The 19,018-nt window shown below is 34.5% G+C and overlaps 1 protein-coding gene across 3 annotated transcripts in view; it reads right to left on the reverse strand.

Annotated features, from left to right (window-relative positions):
- Positions 1–378: 378 nt before the first annotated feature.
- nahoda (DOMON-like domain-containing protein nahoda) overlaps positions 379–19,018 on the reverse strand; it is a 57,966-nt gene continuing 39,326 nt past the window's right edge. Inside the window, exons 2-20 of one of the 3 annotated variants that reach the window (XM_074137679.1) lie at positions 15,583–15,725; positions 14,144–14,214; positions 13,738–13,835; positions 12,413–12,546; positions 12,070–12,291; positions 11,147–11,422; positions 10,274–10,600; positions 9,153–9,194; positions 8,255–8,372; positions 7,630–7,739; positions 6,857–7,060; positions 5,862–6,094; positions 5,332–5,523; positions 4,851–4,998; positions 4,260–4,464; positions 3,829–4,010; positions 2,639–2,805; positions 907–1,247; positions 642–827 (exon numbers count right to left, since the gene is read on the reverse strand). In XM_074137679.1, the coding sequence (XP_073993780.1) occupies positions 788–827; positions 907–1,247; positions 2,639–2,805; positions 3,829–4,010; positions 4,260–4,464; positions 4,851–4,998; positions 5,332–5,523; positions 5,862–6,094; positions 6,857–7,060; positions 7,630–7,739; positions 8,255–8,372; positions 9,153–9,194; positions 10,274–10,600; positions 11,147–11,422; positions 12,070–12,291; positions 12,413–12,546; positions 13,738–13,835; positions 14,144–14,214; positions 15,583–15,725 (3,253 nt within the window). In that variant the 3' untranslated portion in view covers positions 642–787. Of the gene's footprint in view, positions 1,248–2,638; positions 2,806–3,828; positions 4,011–4,259; positions 4,465–4,850; positions 4,999–5,331; positions 5,524–5,861; positions 6,095–6,856; positions 7,061–7,629; positions 7,740–8,254; positions 8,373–9,152; positions 9,195–10,273; positions 10,601–11,146; positions 11,423–12,069; positions 12,292–12,412; positions 12,547–13,737; positions 13,836–14,143; positions 14,215–15,582; positions 15,726–19,018 lie in introns of all 3 variants that reach the window. The other 2 variants (XM_074137681.1, XM_074137680.1) reach the window with 2 other exon arrangements.

Below are 19,018 nucleotides of genomic sequence, written 5' to 3' on the forward strand. Positions count from 1 at the left end.
TATCAAGATTAAAAACAGAGGAAGCAATGTTCACAGCATTGGCTATTCTGAATAATTAATTTTATGGTAGATCTTACACTATACTTAAAAGAGCATTCCTACCAAAATATTTTCCAAGAAGGTAATATAAATTTTACAGTTCTTACATTACTACTGACTGTTCATGATTGTTTTTAGCATACACATGCAGCTTTTGACCGATATCATATTTCATTATGCTCATTACGAATAGTGATCTCCAAATGCTCATGAATAACCAAAGGCCACGTGTTGTCTGCGTCCTGTACATGTGCAGAATGGGATGATACAATGTGGCGAAAAGCTCGCTTTCAGAAGTTTACAGAGCTGCCAAGCACGCGTTGCGTATATTAAAGTGCATATTTAACTAGAAAAAAAAAAATTGCAGCTCGATTTCATTCCATCTATGACAGGATACTTTTCGGGCTATATCCGGAAATTCAATTGGATGTGAGGGGTAACTTGCAGTGCGCGTGCCCATAATTGGAAAAGTTTCGCTTTATTTATAATACTTTTAAATTTCTGTATATTTATTTACTATAACATTTGTATTTGTTTGATGTAATCATTCAAAATGAAGGGACTTATAACCTGGGGGTTACTAACCCACATTTACTTCTGCCAGGAAATGGAAAATGTTATTAAAATGTATTGATTACGCTACGATACTGCCTTTGGTATTAATTATAAATTTTTACAGTGTTACAAAGTACTAGATTTAAACAAAAACGGCAAATGATTTTTTAAAATGTTTAAGTGCAATCTCCCCTTAATATGGCTGAGAGGCCTTACACATCTTCTGATTGAATCTAAAATAAACAACAAAACAGAAGTAAATTACATTACTTTACAGCACATTATTTGTTAGCATTATTATAGTCCACGTACACCCGAACTACCTCGCCTGAATATTTCCTCTGAGATGGCATAAAATAGAAATCAGGTTGCAAATGTCTATCTGTTGGACCGTGATGGTCAATGGTATGACTTCTCGAATAGGCAGGCGGCTGCGATCTGGGTAGAGAGTACGCAGGTCTAGACATTACCGCAGCATTATGGTAGTTCCGTGGTCTTGATAGTGAACGTGTATCCTGCACTGGCATTCCTGAACCATTAGTGCCTGCCATCAGTCCCATACGCATTTTTTCCTCAGCTTCATAAGGTTCAAATGCATAGTTCGTATTTGCCGTTGAGTAATCCTTCCAAGCTGAATTATGTGCTAACATTTCCTGGAGAAAACAAAACAATTTTACTCACGAAACTCTTTCTCTATATGTTATCAATAGATAATAATAATACTGCAAGAATTATTATTATAATAACGTTTTGTATAATATTGTATTATATTAGTATAATAACGTTTTGCCGGAAAAATCATTTTAGGGGGTTCTGGAAAGGGGTGACGATAGGCTCTAAACTGTCATTTCAGTATTAGCTGTTATAACCGAGTATAATTCTAAAAGAATCAATTACTGGAACTAAAATTCTTAATTTGGAGAAAATCGGTTGACCAGATATGAGACTTTTTTCTTCAATTTTTTATTAAACTGCTCTAAAGATATTCTTTAAAGTCTAAAAATATTAGGTGTATTGGGAAAAGTAATTTTGCAGGGTTTATGGAGGTTTTCACAAGTCACGTTTCTCCGTTTCATAGTAGGAATGGTATAATATTAAAGAAGCTACCTAAAAGTAAAAATTCGATGTTTCAAGGAAAAAAAAGATTACGATAGAGCTGTCAAAAAAAAAAGTTTATTGGTTATTTGTCTATCACCATTCTTCCTTAAATTTGTTCAGTTAACTAGTTTTTCTTTCCATTTTAAATGCATTAAATATTGTTTCCCTTCTTTGTATTAACGAATGAATGAGAACAAAAAAAGTAAAGTAATGCCTACTTTTCTGGCAGTCTTTACGTCCAACTAGCAATTAGATGTCGTGGACAGAGGCGACTAGCAAACATACTTTATTAAAAATTTCTTTTATTAAATTAAATAAAATCCAAGACCTAAGACCGGGAATCGAACCCATTACCACAATGCATATCAGCTTTTGTTCTCGAATGAGAACAAAAACGTAGCGCGACAAAATCTGGGATGAAACTCACTTTTTAAAGTGTAATTTAAATTCACTTTGGCAAATCATACCTAGATATTTTTAAAGAAAGATAGTCGGCTTCCAAACCAAATATTCACTACTAAAAAAAAACTCCGTAGAGGAAAGCGCCTCGTGCCAGTTCACCAAAACAAGAGAGCACTTTGTAACAGCTTTGTGCACTTGCATAAAAGTTAATTGAAAACGTTAGAAAAAGAAATTGAATGAAATTGCTATAACGTGATATAAAAACTGTTCGTAATAAGTAGATGAGAATGTAACCAAGGAAAGATCTTTTGAGCTGTTGCTAGGAATGGGCTTTGAAAGGAGAATGAGGAATAAAGATATTCTTTATTGGTGGTGGGACAGAGCAAAATTCCTAAAAAGCTCTGAGAGAGGAATACCCATCCACAAAATACGTGTTCCAGATTAAAGTATGAATAGAAATTGGCAGTTACGAGAGAAAGAAGTGATAAGCACTTTTAATAATGGAATCTTTTAATGGTATCAGAAGTAATGAAAATGAAAATACCTTTTGGGAAGGTGATTTTGAGCTAACTGCCCTACATATTGTGCATACCGCCTGCATGAACGCCATTATAAGTAGGGCAATAATGCACCCGGCTACAATCCACAGCTTTGTCTGTGAGGTCTTAGATGAATCAGTTACTCCTTCTTCAGAAACAATCGTCTGGTCCGCTGAAAATTAAAATAGACACAATAGATAGATTATACGGTAGGCATAAAGGGGAAGCTAAATGATTAAAGATACCGCATACTGCCTAGGTACTTAGGGCGGGTTAACTAGGAAACATGGTAGTTCAGTCTCCCCGCTTTGAATGTACTAAAGAGTTCGCGAATAATTTAATAGACGAGATAATGGTTGGAAGGGAAATCTTGACCCTTCCAAAAACAAGAAGGTTCTAACATAAGTGACTAATCCTCTACAAAGTATGCGTAGTTTCATTAGACTCTCCACAACACAAATTGGAGACTTACTAAGGTCGCAATCAGATGATAAGCCAAAGCAGCGTGTCCTCTCAACACCTGAACCAGCTGACGGATCAGGCTTGCTAAAATTAAGTAGAGACTCCCCGGCCTGTCATCAGTCGGCGTGAGCCTCCATTTCTCACGGCATTCTTTTAAAATCCACTGATCCTCCCCCGCTCTGTAGCACCGGTAGAATACAGGGAAAATGAGTTAAGGAATCAATCTAACCAACTCATTCCGCATTGTCTCATCAGCTTACTCGGTACGGAGTTGCTTGTGGACCAGGAAATCGAAACAGTGTTCACTGCTCCCAAAGTATTGAGAGCAGCATAAGTAATCCTGAAAGTTCGTTCTTACTAGGAGACCTTAGTGCTTTGATGGCTATCTGGCTATCCATAAAGAACCGAATCACAATACTGGTAAAATCAAGAGAAACCGATTTATAATTACCAAGGTCGCTGCTGGAATATATCTTTATGAGCCTAAAAGAAGTGGTTTAACGCGCTCTAACTTGTGGGGTCCAAGATAACTTTGACTTGAATACAAAATAGACACAATAAATAAGGAAGAGTATATTTATAATTAGAAATTTTTAGGGTGAAATACTAGGTAACGATCGCATGTTATTTAAGTTAGAATTAACAAGCACCAACAGGAAGAACAAGCAAGTTTCGTAGTCAACAGAAGATCACTTCTATACAATAAACCTAGTTACATACCAATGTACATTACCTTGAATAGGTTTAAAAATAAAATAAGTTGGGTCCAAGGTGAGCGAACTAACTCTCTCTTCAGTGATGGCTTCTTCAAATAACTGGTAGATGTAATCTTTACGTGCATCCTTGGCCTCTTTTGTTCCAGCTTCATCGGTAAATACCTCCAGTACCATACTGGCCACTACACCATCCCCCTCTCTGAAATGAGACGTGAATATCTGGTTAAACGTTTAAATGGCGTACTTGGAGGAACCGCTCTGAATAAGAATCGAGGCAATAAAACTATTACCACCGAGATGGCCTTCAGTGTGATGAAAAAGAGAGATTACGGTAAAATGAAGTGTAGAAAGATCTGAGACGAAAATCTCTCAATGAGAAGCAAGCACGTAAACTTGAAACCGTCTGAAAGAATAAAAATTATAATTCGAGACTATTCATCTTACTCACTCAGAAAATTCATCTACTCTTAATGACTTAAAATCACTAAGTTTCGACACAGTTTTCTTGAATCCTGCAGTTACTGTATTGCCAAGTATGTTGAACTCATCAGTACCAATGTTAGGTGCTTTAAAACCAGTTCCAAGATTTCTAAGGCGAATCTTCATTAAATAAGCGTGATACGGAGCTGGAGGCGGTGTGGCTTCTTCATCTCCTGGAAAATATAAATCTCTTTGATAATTTAGAGCAGAAATTTTTGTACACAAAGTTTTCTTATATTCTCATCGATTTAAGGTTTTTATCGGTTTTAAGAGATTGAATAATTACATCTGTGAAAAGACTTTTGACTTTCTTTTAAAAAGTTTCAGTCACGTTTTCACATTTTTCTAGCCAGCCAATGGGTTGCAAAGAGCTCGTCATTAACCTAATCTATTTTATTTAACCAGTACGTCAGATTTTCAATCAACAAAATGTCACAACATGTGGGAACGTGGCTGTAGTGGATGACGTGAAAGGTACAATTTTCTTGCTTAGGTTGAGAAAATGCGCGCAAAATACGAATTCGTTAGGGTTTATTTTTATTTTTTTTTAAATACTTACCATCAAGACAGAAACTCAGACAGACTTTGCTAGCTGTCAAACTAGGTATGCTCTTATGTTTCTTGATCCTCTTATTGACTGGATTGAATTCACCACCCATCACAGGAAACATCATGTACAGGCATGAGTTTTCAGTAAATTCTAAGTCCTGAAATTAAAAATATTTTATAAGAATTTACAAAGAATTAGTAGTGTACTATACAAATCTAAAATGTCTATTTTTAAAAATATTGTAATATATTTATCAGCAATAATGTAATTAGAATTTATTCAAAACTTTCTTTATATTTTATGGAAATAATTAAAATACAATCTACTATCTTTGTACTTTTTTAAATATATTTGTAAAATTTTTATTTTTTGTTTTTGGAAATAATTATTTTATTTATATATTCTACTTTAAATTTTTGTAGCATAAGCGATATGTCATATAAAAGGATTTTCGCTATCGGTCTGAAAAACTTTAATTAATAAAGCTAACCTGTTCTCTGTCGCCGGTGTCTGGACTCCTTTCAAAAGTGAGAGTGGTCACGCCGTCCACAGTCCTGCCAGTAATATTGGTGATGTCCTGTAAATTGTCTAATCGAGGGGCAGTCTGACCTACGATCCAGGTGTCCATCATAAATGGCCTACCAGATTTATCAACCCAACCAATGACTGCATCTGTTTGAGACTAAAAAATACAAACATAATTTTCACAACGTTCCAAGTAGCAGAATGGCTGATTAAATTGGAACTTCCAATCAGGCGTAGATAAGAGGGTGGTAAAAAAAGCCATTTCTTAAAGACGTCTTAAGCAGCACTTGAATACTACGTTAATTCTAGTGCTAATTCTGGGTCCTACCAAAACCATTTTAAAATAATTTAAAACCCACATTCCTTGAATTACAGATCTCACACAAAATTTATATAACCGGTGTGAACTCAAATAACTTCCTCTCATGAGCAGCAATAATACGATTAAATGGTAATGAATTATATTAATTATTATTATAAAATGCACTGAATTACCATTTTGTGATCTCTAGAGAATGCAATTCCAGTCCAAGTGTTGGTATTTTTAGTCACTATGGTGAAATGAATTCGTCCAGTTTTGGATTTCAGATGCCAGCTCGCGTAGTAAACGCATTCTCCTGCAGTTAAATTGCACCCTTTAGGATACGACCAAAATCCTTTACATTTAGTCCACTTCTCTGCATTTGTTTGTTCTTCAGATGTCTCTTGAGATGCAGTAGCAGATGTCTCTGGAAAACATGATTTTATTCTGAGAATATTAAACAAATTGAATAAGAAGTCTCGAGAAAAACCCTCAAAACAATTTTGCTTATTTTTTATTTTATTTTTTTGTAGTTATAACTTACAAATTTTAAATTTACAATTTGAATAAATCTAAGTTGGCCACGATAGTATGTAGGTTCACTGCAATACGATACTTTTAAGAATGAAATAAAAAGGGGAAAACTCTCAATCCCTCTAAAATAACTTTTTCAAAGAAATGTATCGACTGAGACATACTTAGTGCATATATAATGTTAAAGGAAAATAGTTACAAATCGTTGCTGCCCTCTTCATTTGAAATAAGCAAAAAATTAAACTGAAAACACTGAACAGTAAAGGGCTATTCTGGTGAACCGAATGCTTTCAATTCCTGTATTTTGGCAACAATTTGATCTGATTAATATAGTAAAATTGTTACAATAGAAAACTTTTTAACATAGATCAAATAACTGATCTATAATATTATTTTGTGGGAAAAGTTTGCAGAAAAGCGTTAGCAGTATTCAATTATTGTAATGATCTCTGCCTGAAAGACTATGGCCATGCCCCAAGCGCCTCAAGATACGCTGTTCATTTTCTTCATTAAGTACTTGAGAATGCTCTCCTCTAAACAACTTATTCGACCATTAAACTTAGTTTTAGCATGATCAACTCTAAATACTTTTAAACATTCTTTTCTGCACCTATTACAGGAAAACAAAAAAATAAATAAAGGAAAAGGTACTTACGGAAGAAGTTGAGATTTAATACGCCTCTTTGCGAACCGTGTCCGTGATATTTTAGTTCATCAGGTTTGTAAAAATCTTTTATACTCCCAGATTCTGTCTCTAAGCCTGATTTAGGAAGATGGACGTACCGACCATGCTCTTGTCCAACAGCCCATATGACGTGCATAGGAGATTCTTCAATCGTGTGATCCGTCGGTTCATTTCCTTTGGCATAGACAAATTCACAATTTCTAATTTATAGAAAAAAAAAAAAAAAAAAATCAAAGAAGAAAATCTGGTCTGAATCAATTACACGGACTTTGTCTTGCAGTTATTACAATATTGTAACGAAGTTAAATTTGCACCATCTATTGATTTTGCACCAACAGTTACCTCAAGTTCCCCAAATTACCTTTTGAGAGAGCTGGAGGCGGATTTATTTACTTGTTTGTATGGTTGAGCACAGTAGCGTGGAATAGTAAAGAGAATAGTTGCAAGGTCGATTATTGTACGTCGCTTTTAATTAGCTACAACAGTTATTTAAATAAAATCGCTGGGCTTATATTTATGTAATATATCGTATTTCTAAAGAAATGCGGTATATCGTCATTAAGTGTTTAAACACAATTTATTGTCTTATAAAATCTATTAACTAATTCCCACCTTGCTTTCAAGTGCCCCTTAACATTCATATAGATTGTACGATCGTGCATCAGACCATAGTAACACTCGAGTTAAGTGTAAATTGAAAGTACTTATTAAATAAAATAAATATTTTAATAGGAAATACAAACCTTTAAGTTTCTTTCTGAAGAGGATTGTAGTCATGCCATCCTTTTCAAACCCTAAGGCTGCTGTAAGATCATTTTTGCCTCCCCAGAAAGTGTCCAGACGCGGTGTAGACCTTTCAATCACAGATTAAAACATTACAAACAATCTGTCATGAACACTCCGCGTACAACGTTTTCTTACATACAGCAATTATTATCAGCACAATTTTATTAAGCGTTTAATTGAGCGTAACATTAAAATAAAAGCTGCAATAGTTGTATATGTACAAATTAAGAAGAGAATAGGTATAGACAATTTATATCTCTCTTAGGCCTTAAATTCTATCTGCATTTTGTGGCAATATTTTTGTATGTCGGCACTTTCTGCGCTAACACAATCTAACACAATTTTCCAGGAGAACTGATTTTTGCGTGTTCCTCAAGGAACTGCAAAATTAAACTTTCTTCTAATATGCCCTTTAGAAAAATGTACTGTTCCATATTATCACTTAAAATGCTGAGGTTTTATCAAGTTACACAAGTAGATAGAAAGAAAGGGCCAAAGCCAACAGAAAAACCCACTTAAGTTTTCACAAAACTAGATTAACTAGATTTATATCATAACGGATTAAAGGATTAATTGAAATACCTGTCCCTAGCATAGAAGTCCCAAATCCTGAATGAAGTCCCTCGTGCCATGCCAATAACCATGTCTGTGCAGTCCATGGGGCTGAAGTCGTTGCGAGGTGCATAGGGTTCTAAGGCATCTAAAACACGTTAAATATAAAAATAAGTTCACTACAGAGCTATCATTTATAAAAGCTGTCTCTACAGTTGTGCTTACTTATCCTATGATATCCTATGTCAATGAAAAAGCGGCCGAAATGAGCCGATAAATTACAAACTAACCATTCAAAAGCCCAAAACACTTTTGCAGTGGGCCTAGAGGTGTGTCAAAATAAATCTTCAAGCCCTTAGTATGCAGTGAATTTTTCATAACCAGTCAAAGATAGGTAAAAATTCACAATCGAGGACCTTCACCAAATCTAGCAACTTGCTTAACCAAAGTCGAGTGGTTCTACGAGTTATGTGATGGGTCTGTCGACGAGGCGTAGGAGTTAAAAGAGAGTTTGGTTGGCTGAAAAAAAGAGGCATCTTCCTTCGTACTCTGCTATTTTTTGGGCTTTGACAAATGCGAGATTCTCCAAACTGACGTTGATGCTAGCGAAGAGCTTTCATTGTGGGTTAGGCTTAAGTATATACTCTGTCACTTATTAACGCTGGCTAAGCAAGGGAGATTCCAATAGAGTATACAAAAGAACCTGAACCTTGTCAGATTTTAGATATCTTAGTCTTAAAAAGCTGATTTTGAATGATCGGCCACGCCTTGGCACCAGTAAGGAAAAGAGCATAATAGTCCTCTATCAGACGCAATGCACTGCACGCGTTAAAGAAAGATAACCAGTCAAACAAACAATTGAACTGATCATCGAATTTTATCATTGTTTTTGCTGCTTCTTAATATAACTATTTTCCTTTTCACTAACCTTTTTTGTTAGATTCCTCACGCTTACTCCTAGACTTTGCGCCTGCAAAAAAATAAATAAATAATAATAATAAAATAAAGTAAAATAAAGAATTTACAAACATGTAATTAACAATGGAAATATTGGAAAAAGTAATTTTAATTTTTACGTTTAAAAATAACGACAAGGTTTCGCCCACGGGAAACCGCCTTCCTGATCAAATCAAATTCAAACTTACACTTTATAAAACACTATTGCGGCAATATGGACATATGGAGTAGAATTGTAAGGCTCTTACACAAATATAAATAAATAGAACAAAATACAACCACTCACTCGTAGACACCCCACACACAAACCCGAAGCCACACACGCGACACCAATCAGCCAACAATCAGTCAACAACACGCCCCAGCCGACCAACCAGATCAAAGACATCATCCGCCCACCACCGAGGTCATCCGTCTGTCAATGGCCTCCCACGCGAAATCATAGAAAGCCGCATACGCTGTCCCGTTTTCCAATAACTGGGGGGAAATGTCCCCAGCCACACAAAACGGAAACTCCACAATGGAATGCAAATCGTCGTAAAGGTCATAGCGCAAGACAACATGCTCCGCTGTCTCCGGATCTCCGAACGCACAATATTGATCTGTTGCCAAGCCCATCTCAAACATTTTAGCGCGTAACCAGTCGCGCATATGGCATCTCCGTGGGAACCAGTCGTCTACCTCCGAGAGCGTCAGGGGCGAAGCTAAATGTGGTTCTACTCTTGGCTGAAGCTCGCGACCTATTCCTCCATTTCCGATTCACCTCCTCTTCCACTTCACACCATACATCTTTTCCGTAAATCATACCAGATAATCATCAGTAATGTCAGCCATCGAAACTCGTATGGCTCTAACCATGGGGTCACTTTTATACCCCTTCGCAAACCATACGGCACCGCGACCTTAACCACCTCCAAGCCCAATGGCAAGTATCCCGTGAGCATCTGCAAAGCCTCCTTGGATGTGGTCCGGCTATAACGCCCCATGAGCAACAGAATAGAACGCTGCATGGCCATGAGGTGCGTCCTATCAAATAGAAAATTCGAAAACCGCAAAAACTTAATAGACAATTTTTTAAATAAAAATACCTACTTTTAGAAGTGCTAACTTTGAAAGAAACTCTTGTCGCTACAGACAATTCCTCTGCAGGATCTTGATGGAATTCATCTCTAGTCACTCTAGACTGAATATTTGCTCTCGGATTGATCTCCCTTTTAACTTCAGATTCCCTCTTTTTACCAAATTCATTTTTAACTTGAGCACTACTTTCAATTTTGGGTTCAATTTTGAGGAATCTTTTATTTTTTAATTCTGGTTTATCAAAATACGGAATATCACTTTTAATATTTTCGTTATCACTTTTTGGTTCTGCCATTTCTGATTCGCTTTTTCCATCTGTCACAATTGGTTGCGATTCATCTAAAACCAATTATTCCACATTAAACAAATAAAAATATAACATTTTAATAAAATCAGACAGTGAGAAAGATTTCAATAATCGCATAGTATTTTTGATTTATTTTACGACTTGGCAAACTTGATCCTTTGACAGATTTCATATTTTCATCTACTTTCGGATTTTTGTTTATTCTATACAGCTACAAAAATTTGATAAACTGGATGTTGAGATTATTGAATTACTTATTAAGTAACATATTATTTTTTATTGCTTATGACAAATAGAAATTGTTATTTTTTGTTAATGATTAATGACAATTAATAAATCCTTTATTATATCAAGAAAGATATCGTGCTAATTTAACTCAGTACTGTTAGAGTGTTCGCAAGATATTTTATATTCACACAAATGAAAATGTCATAAAAACAACATAGAATCCAACAGTTCGTCAGAAGATGGATTATAAGCTATGTTTTGGACTTTTTTTTTTCTTTTTAAATTAACTTTAACTTTATTTATTCATCCTATTGACTAAAATAATCTTTAGTTATCCATTAAAAACCTACTCGCATAATCCAACTTGTTCAGAGCCACTTGTTCATGATCGTATGAAATTGGATTGTAACCTTCTGGATCTTCTAAGTGGGGAAAATTGTGACACTCTTCAGTCAGATTAAGCGGTCGCCATCCTATACCTATATAACTGGAAACGTTTCCTACCATTACCACTTCTAGTTCTTTCTCTTCCTCAAGAATTCTCCAATAGAGGACCAGATTTTCGGAAAGTCGTTTCTCTTGATGGCCACTTAAATCCAGTGATGAAGGAGATTTCACAGGAGATTCTAAAAAATAAAATTAATAAATTAAACAATTACTGAAATGAAGTATAATTTAGTAGTTTGTGGTCTTGTAAAATAACTTTTTTAATTAAATGACTTTAATTTAATGACTATATCTTTTGATTTCCTTTTTTCTCATCCGTATGGATACATTTTTGCCTGTTCAAAAGGTATGCCGCAAACCTTCCTGCCAACAACTTTTGTTAGAATTCTAGACCTCAAGTTTGACCGTTTTATATTATTTTGTCGCATATCTACTTAACTTAGGTATTCCTCTGTCAAATATCTAAGCAAAAGATTTCATGATCTTAAACAATTAAACAGTAAAAGTTTCTAAATGGCATTCAAAGGATCCAATATGAACTAACGGAAGCGAATGTTTAGACAGTATATATTACAGTGATATTATTTGCAACACGTCAGTCCTGCGGGCAATTTCCCATATAATCTATTAAAAGAAATGCAAGGCCTAGAACGAGAATCGAACCCAGTACCACAATACATATAAGCTTTTTGGACCATGCCTATAACCACTTGGCTACCGTAGCGCCTAACTGATACGGAGCTTTTACCGATTCATTCTTAGTGTTCTTAATTTTTAGATATAGATAATCGTTATTTTCCAGTTAATTTTGTGGTAAGTTACTAACTTTTAGTACAGGCTGGTCCAAACCAGCCATGTTCGCAGAAACATTGTCTGGATGGTAGCGAAGTACTTTGTAGATCTACACATCTACCCATGTCGCCACAGTCTATGTGGTCCACACATTCATCTCTGTACTGACAGCGTGGACCCCTGTAAAGTCGATTACAGCGACATTTCGAGAGTAAATAAGGTCCATGGCCGCTACAGTCTTCTTTATAATTCTTGGCTGAAAAAATCAAATTAAAATAAAGATATTATGATAATTATGAAAACTGAATATCTGGTTGTAATTTGTGTGTGTGACATCTAAGTTAAATAAATATATATGAATCTGTTCGGGAACTAACTAGTTCTAATGTCAACATCTGCGCATGACCACTGTCTGGCATTATCTCCCCATTCTATTGCCTCAGTTAGAAGTCTAATTGTACAATTTTCGCACTCGAAATCCTTGGGTATTTGCACTGGATAATGCTGAAGCCTGCAAAATGATTTATATAAGTAATAATAATAATAATTATTTATTATTAGTTGTTACTATTAGTATTAGAAGCTTTAATTTTATAGTATTCACGTCTTCTTTTGGAGAAATTACCAACACTAGCAGCTGTAAACCAAACACACTTGCTCTTTTACAACTAACAATGGATCTACTCGTAAAATTGTATTGAAAAAACAGCTTGTAGAAGGGCAGTATTTGCTTGTATTAAAAAGTTTTTGTATTTGGCCAAAAATATATGTTATTTATATAAAATTAAAGCCACAACGGCATTGATCATCATGGCTATCGTACAGCGCGACTTGATTTCCTAGAGACTAAGAACGATTGAGAAAACATGCCCTGTTCAAAGATTATCTGATTACACGGCCAGAGTTTACTTAAAGCCTGAACAGCACCAAACAACTTCAATATTTCTGTAAGAGTGCGATTTGATAGTGACATTAAGTTACTGTGTTCGGAGGGCCTTCTTTGCAGATAAAGTCAGAATTAATGTCACGTTTTTAAACACAGCATTCGTGAATGCCAGATTGTCTGTGGCTGAAATTTCGCAGCCATATGGAAACGCTTTGCGTTAATTAAAGCAATTTATTTTTGTGCAATATAATGTCAATGACTAGTACAAAGTTCATTTGAAATCTTTGTGATGAGCTGAGTAGGGGTTCATTTAATAAGATGAATCACCTTTATAAGCTTCTAGAACTAAAAAGAGCTCAGCTGGAAATTCGGGAGGGAATAACGCAAGAATTAATTTATGAGCAATTTGGTCATTTGGGAAAGTCAACTAAACCAACTAATTCCGGGAGGATTTCAGAAAAGAGATTTCTTGCTAAGAGATTAGTGTTGAAGGACCAGATTTTTGGAGTTTCTTACGTGAAGACAAAGGTTATAAAGGGGGTTAAGTAGTAGTCTCTAAGCAATTCTTCTTCCAAAGTCAAATGAAAGAACTAGATAAATTTTAGTTACTCATTCTAGTGTTTACTTTTTTTAATCTTAGTAATCTTTTTTTCAGGCGGGCCTTACCGTCCAACTACCAAATTAATATTGAGACGAACTAGAGACCTCCCACCACATTGATCACAAAATTTCAAAGAAACTATCCCCGGAATGGATACTACCTAACATTTTAGTTAAATTATGTATTAACTAACGGTATATCAATAAAATACATACGTTGGATCTCTTGAGACAAATTCTGTTTTAGCTGTCACTGGTGTTAAATCAAGTACTGGCCTTAACAGACTGTCAAGAACTTGTAATCTAAAACCTCCCTGAAACAATGAATGAGAAACAATTTTTATAAACTTTATTACACTATTAAAACATATTATTAAGCATAAATAAAGCTAGATGGTAATTAAAAATAAATATGTAAATCACAAATAGAGCGAATGAGCTACTCATTGGAAGTACTCCCAGTTATAATATCGAAAGTACATAGATCATGCATTCTAATTGAAAAAACATTCTGAAATTTCAATATTTTTACAACAATTTAGGTGAACTTTACCATAACCTTTTTTGAATAATGTACATTTTTACATGTAAGAAACTTTAAATACTAAACAATCACACTTACCTTGTGAGGATAAGCGAGATGCCAAGTAATATTGAATGGTTTTCCTGCCAGAATTGTAGTCTTCAATGTTCCTAAAAAATAGTTGATAGAAACTATTAATTAAAAATACAAAAAAAATATCCTTGATTCATATTGCATTATTTTTTGGCAACTGGATCCTGTTTATTTACAACAACCTGTGATAGTTATTTTCTTGATTTTTACCATTTTTAAAAACATAATTCAAATTCTGATTGCTTATTCTTGTTTTATCTCTGTTTGTTCCACATGAATGAAGAATAGAAAATTTTAATGTACTAAGACGTCAATGACTATTGTTGTCAAACTATCATTTGAAGATTGTATATCCTATCCTATAATAAACTGAAATTATGATTCAATTCACAAGAAACAAGAGCGCGTAGAAAGATTCTTCACGAGTTAAATCCTATATAACTTCAGCTGAGTTTTGAAAATTGCCAAAAAATACTGGGCAATCAATGCACTTATACTGAAAGTGGATCTACTGGCGTAATCAACGGCTGATAGATAAGTTGTTCGATCGTTCGTGAGAAAATGTATTCAGTTATTGGAGGGGAAAAAACAAAAAATCGAATACGAGTATCTTTTCTTTTAAAAGGATAATTCACGTATTCACATATCTAAATTGATCAAACATAAAATTCAAGAATTGGACAGAATTGTGGTTTTAACTCACCCAGCATACAGTTCTGATCTGCCACCATCATATTTATTGATCAATGACTCATTTCCATCAGGGCCAGCGATTTAACAATTTAGATGAAGTCAATCAAAATTCAAGAATCTAACTAATAACAGCTGTTTAAGAATTCTAGAACTATGCATTTCCAAATTAAGAGATCGTATCGGTAATGTAAATACCTCAAGTAGTAAAGAAGAATAAATCTTTTTTAATTGCGCTAAGGGGGAATAACTGCTGCACTCTAGTTTCAACTTGGATGAAGTTATTGAATTTACTTAGAAAGTGTTCCATGAAAGAAAGAAATAGCAGTTGAGTATGGAGCTGTTTTTTTTTTTTTTTAAATTTTAAATACTGCTTGTATTTTGAAGATTTAGTAGACTTGCTTTTTTGTTTCTTATGTACGGACAAAGTTCATTTTTATTTTTTATTTTTTTTGGATATAATCCAACTTTATTTCATTATCATTTGAACGCGCAGAAACAAAACCTTTCACTTCATTTTATACATATAAATTCTTGCTCACCTACAAGTATGCATACATATATACGTAATTAGCATTTACTTTTACATCCATTCTTAAATTTGACATGATTAACAAAAAAAAAATATCTATTTGCTTATCCATCTTGTATGCGAAATATATAACTATTATGTTTTCTTGAGGGTTGTGACAATCCTCCTAATATTAGTCTCATTTTTAATTTTTATTAATAAAAGGGATAAAAAAAAAATTTACCTTTAGGCATACCACATGGTGCTTTCGTCCGTCCGTTGTCAAGAAAATCTAGATCATACTTGCGCGCTGGAGGAAATGTTAGACTGATATGGGCTTGCGTCGCACTTGTTATGATATATAGAACTAACAGCAACTGGTATAGCCTGCAAAACCAAACAAAAATCTTAAGTTAAACACATATCAACAAGTTTAGAGTTTGAAAGAAACTTGGTGAGTGGATATGCAAAACCATTATGTCAAATTAATGAATAAACATCTGATGATAAATGAAAAACCGAAACTATTCAGAAATAAGGAAAACACGCATACAAACACATAAGGAAATTCAAAGAAATAAAAACCTAGTTAGATTAAAGTAAATTTATTAATTAATCCTCTTTCATTTAAGATCTGAAGGAAAGGAACTGTACATAACTTGCTTCGAGATGATGAGAGTGCTGTTTAGAAGTCCCAAGAATTCTTCAACAAGAAGAGGAGCCATCTTAAGGCTAATAGGTAATTTAAAAAGCTACTGTCTTAGATCTATTACAGATGTTTATTGGCATTGAAAGTATTAAAATATGAAACATTAAGATCTAATGTAAGCAAAAATTGGACAGTTCTCTTTTTAGCTGCCGAAGGAGAGAGTTGGGTAAGCTTAAAATTACTTCAGCTTAACCTACCATTTAAGCGTGAACTAGTTAGCGAGTTTTTTTTTTTTTGAAGAGAAGGTACTCCTTCTACTTTTATACTGGACTGTGATGCCAACGCGTCTAATGAAAGTTGGGGGGAGCTCAAATGCGAATGACATTGGGAATCATTTTTAGAATTGAGTATCGATGGTAAGGTTGATTGTGAGGACATGTTTGGCATTTAATCAGATCTCCCTTTATATTCAAAGAAAGAAAAGAATAAACATGAATTTTTGGAGCTACTAGCTTTAGAAATCTAAATTAAAGGACACAATGTTCAAACTAAGTGAATTACGTTCAGTAAAACAAGCCTAACAGATGGGCATCCTAAAAGCAATTGAATTGTTCAGTAAGTTAAATAATCTGGAGGGTCATTTAATAATTAAACAGGCATTTGCTATTTAGCTGTACATCAAAGATGGTTCATTAAATCAATTTTGTTTCTTTTTTCACGTGATCATCAGCAACTTCTCCATGCACCTGTCCCATCATTTTACGAGTTTTCTTATCCCCTCAGCAAAGAGAATCCTTTACCTTGAACTCGAAGTCAGTTTTGTACTTTTTTCTTTACCTCTTCGTTGCCGTTGAACATGATACCACCCACGTACGGCTTGTTTCTTCAAACCAAACAGGTAAAAATCCGAAGGGGCAAGTTCACGGTTGTAAGGAGGATGAGGTCGAGCATTGTCTTGAAGAAGAAGCAGGCCATTTCCCTCACATTTTCTCAACAGCACGGGCTTGACTGTGTTCTCACGTCTGAGTAGTAAAGAGTGTTAATAGTGCGTTGCTCCCTCCGAAAAATCACAGAAAAACGTACCATGTGTTGCACTCCCGGAGCGGTGCCCGTTGAATATGCTTTTGCGGCCACTTTCCACACACACGTAAAAACTAGCCCGTTTATTGCAACTACTGCAGTGCATTTTTTACATCCGAGAGAATTTTTATAACGGTCGTAAACTTTCCGAAGGTAAAAAATCGGATCACAGAACGCTGTTCTTCAAAACTACTTTCTTCAAGCGAATACGCCATCGTAACTCTTAAGATTTTAATGGTTATGTTTACATAAATATTAATCGAACAGCTTACTAACACTCTTCACAAGGTTGCCAACTAACACTTACAAAAGTTCACTAAATATGTTCATCTGTTCATTTATTGAGTGAACCTCGTATAAGGGCGTCGGAAATAAATTCATTGTTAGTTCTAAAGGTTCTGAAGTAAGCAATCTGGTCTACTTTGATACAGGACATCTTCGCGAATATTATAAGATGATTAATAATGCTAAGAAGACAGTGCCATTATAAACCAAATTTCCCACAAGTCACAATAATAAAATACTGAAAGATTCCCATTATCCGACTGCGGTCATTCTTAGCCGTACATAAAAGGAATTAATGGCAAAGTAGTATTTCTCAAGCGTCAGTGATCGATTGATCGCAAATATGAAATCAATCTCATATTAACAAAATTTATAATTGAATCCCTGCAAATTTCAAGAATATTTATTTTTGCTCAAAATAACTGCCCCGACTTGAGACGTCGCCCCAGTTTTTTGTGTACCTGATATATTATGACTGTCCAACGTAAGAGGCACAATAGTCTGTTCTCATTCGAAAGTTGATGCTATCCGGACATAAATGGACTGTCTTTAATGTATTTAGAGCAAAAAAAAACATATAAAAGTGGTTAAACAAAATTTCTTTTTAATCAGGAGGTTTGTTCGATCTGATTTGAAATAATTTAACCAAATCATAATAATAACTAATTATATACTTTTTAAAATTAACCGTTCTATTTTAATTTGTATTTCTATATTTATTTTTGTTTTTTTAATTTAAGGCATACACTCATCTAAGGGACACTGAGCTTTTTTTCAGTGCCCTATCGGTCTCTGGACAATGTTCTCTCGTTACAGACAACATTTTTCATCACCGGAAAGCGAACTGTGGGAAGAGTAAAATAATTGTTTTAATTTAATAATTTTATAACAGTGTTGTTGATTATCTTTCACTCCTTTATAAGTTATGTTATTTTATTTATGTATTTGTTACGAAAATGATTTTTTACAAAAAAAAAAAATGAGAAAAAGGAGCTTACAGAAACATGTTGATGTTGTCCTTGATGATGTTACATTAGGAGCTAACAGGAGAGCTAAGATGGAAAGAGATAACAATTTAGAAAAGATCTAAAAAGCTACTAATACTACTTAAGCTGTTAAAAAAAATAGGAAGATACAAAGCACCTTAAATTCCAGGGTACCTCTGTAGCAGATGAAAGAGGTAAGCTATGTGGTGGTAGTTACTGGTAAGTGAGAAACTAAATTGCCAACACCATATTGCCATGGTACACGCTAAGACAGTTAGATCCTTATGTTAGTGTTGAAGTATAGTAGACTACGTGTGCAAGAGAAATGCACTGTTTGCAGGCCAGGGAACACTATGCAGTTGTTACTTGGTGGTCTCAAGTCTTTTTTTAAAATGATTTAAGGCGCGTCATCATCTGAGGTTATTGGCCAGTGAGCTGTAAGAAGCTCCTAGGAAGAGAAAATCTAAAGGCAAGCCGGAATCTCAGCGTAGGAATCAAATACGCTAACCGCATAGCTAATCCTCTTCGCTTGGAATATATTAAAAATTAAAGAAAAACTGTTTTCATTATTTTTACTATTAGTTGCTTCAATTATTTCCTATCAATCTGTTCAGTATCTATCCCTTTTCTGTAAATAAGTTATCAAGTTGTTTAGTTATTTGAAAACTCTTTATTTAAAA

Source organism: Rhodnius prolixus, unplaced genomic scaffold (assembly GCF_049639745.1).
Source record: "Rhodnius prolixus isolate KJV_2025 unplaced genomic scaffold, Rpr scaffold_11, whole genome shotgun sequence".
Classification (NCBI taxonomy): Eukaryota; Metazoa; Arthropoda; class Insecta; order Hemiptera; family Reduviidae; genus Rhodnius; species Rhodnius prolixus.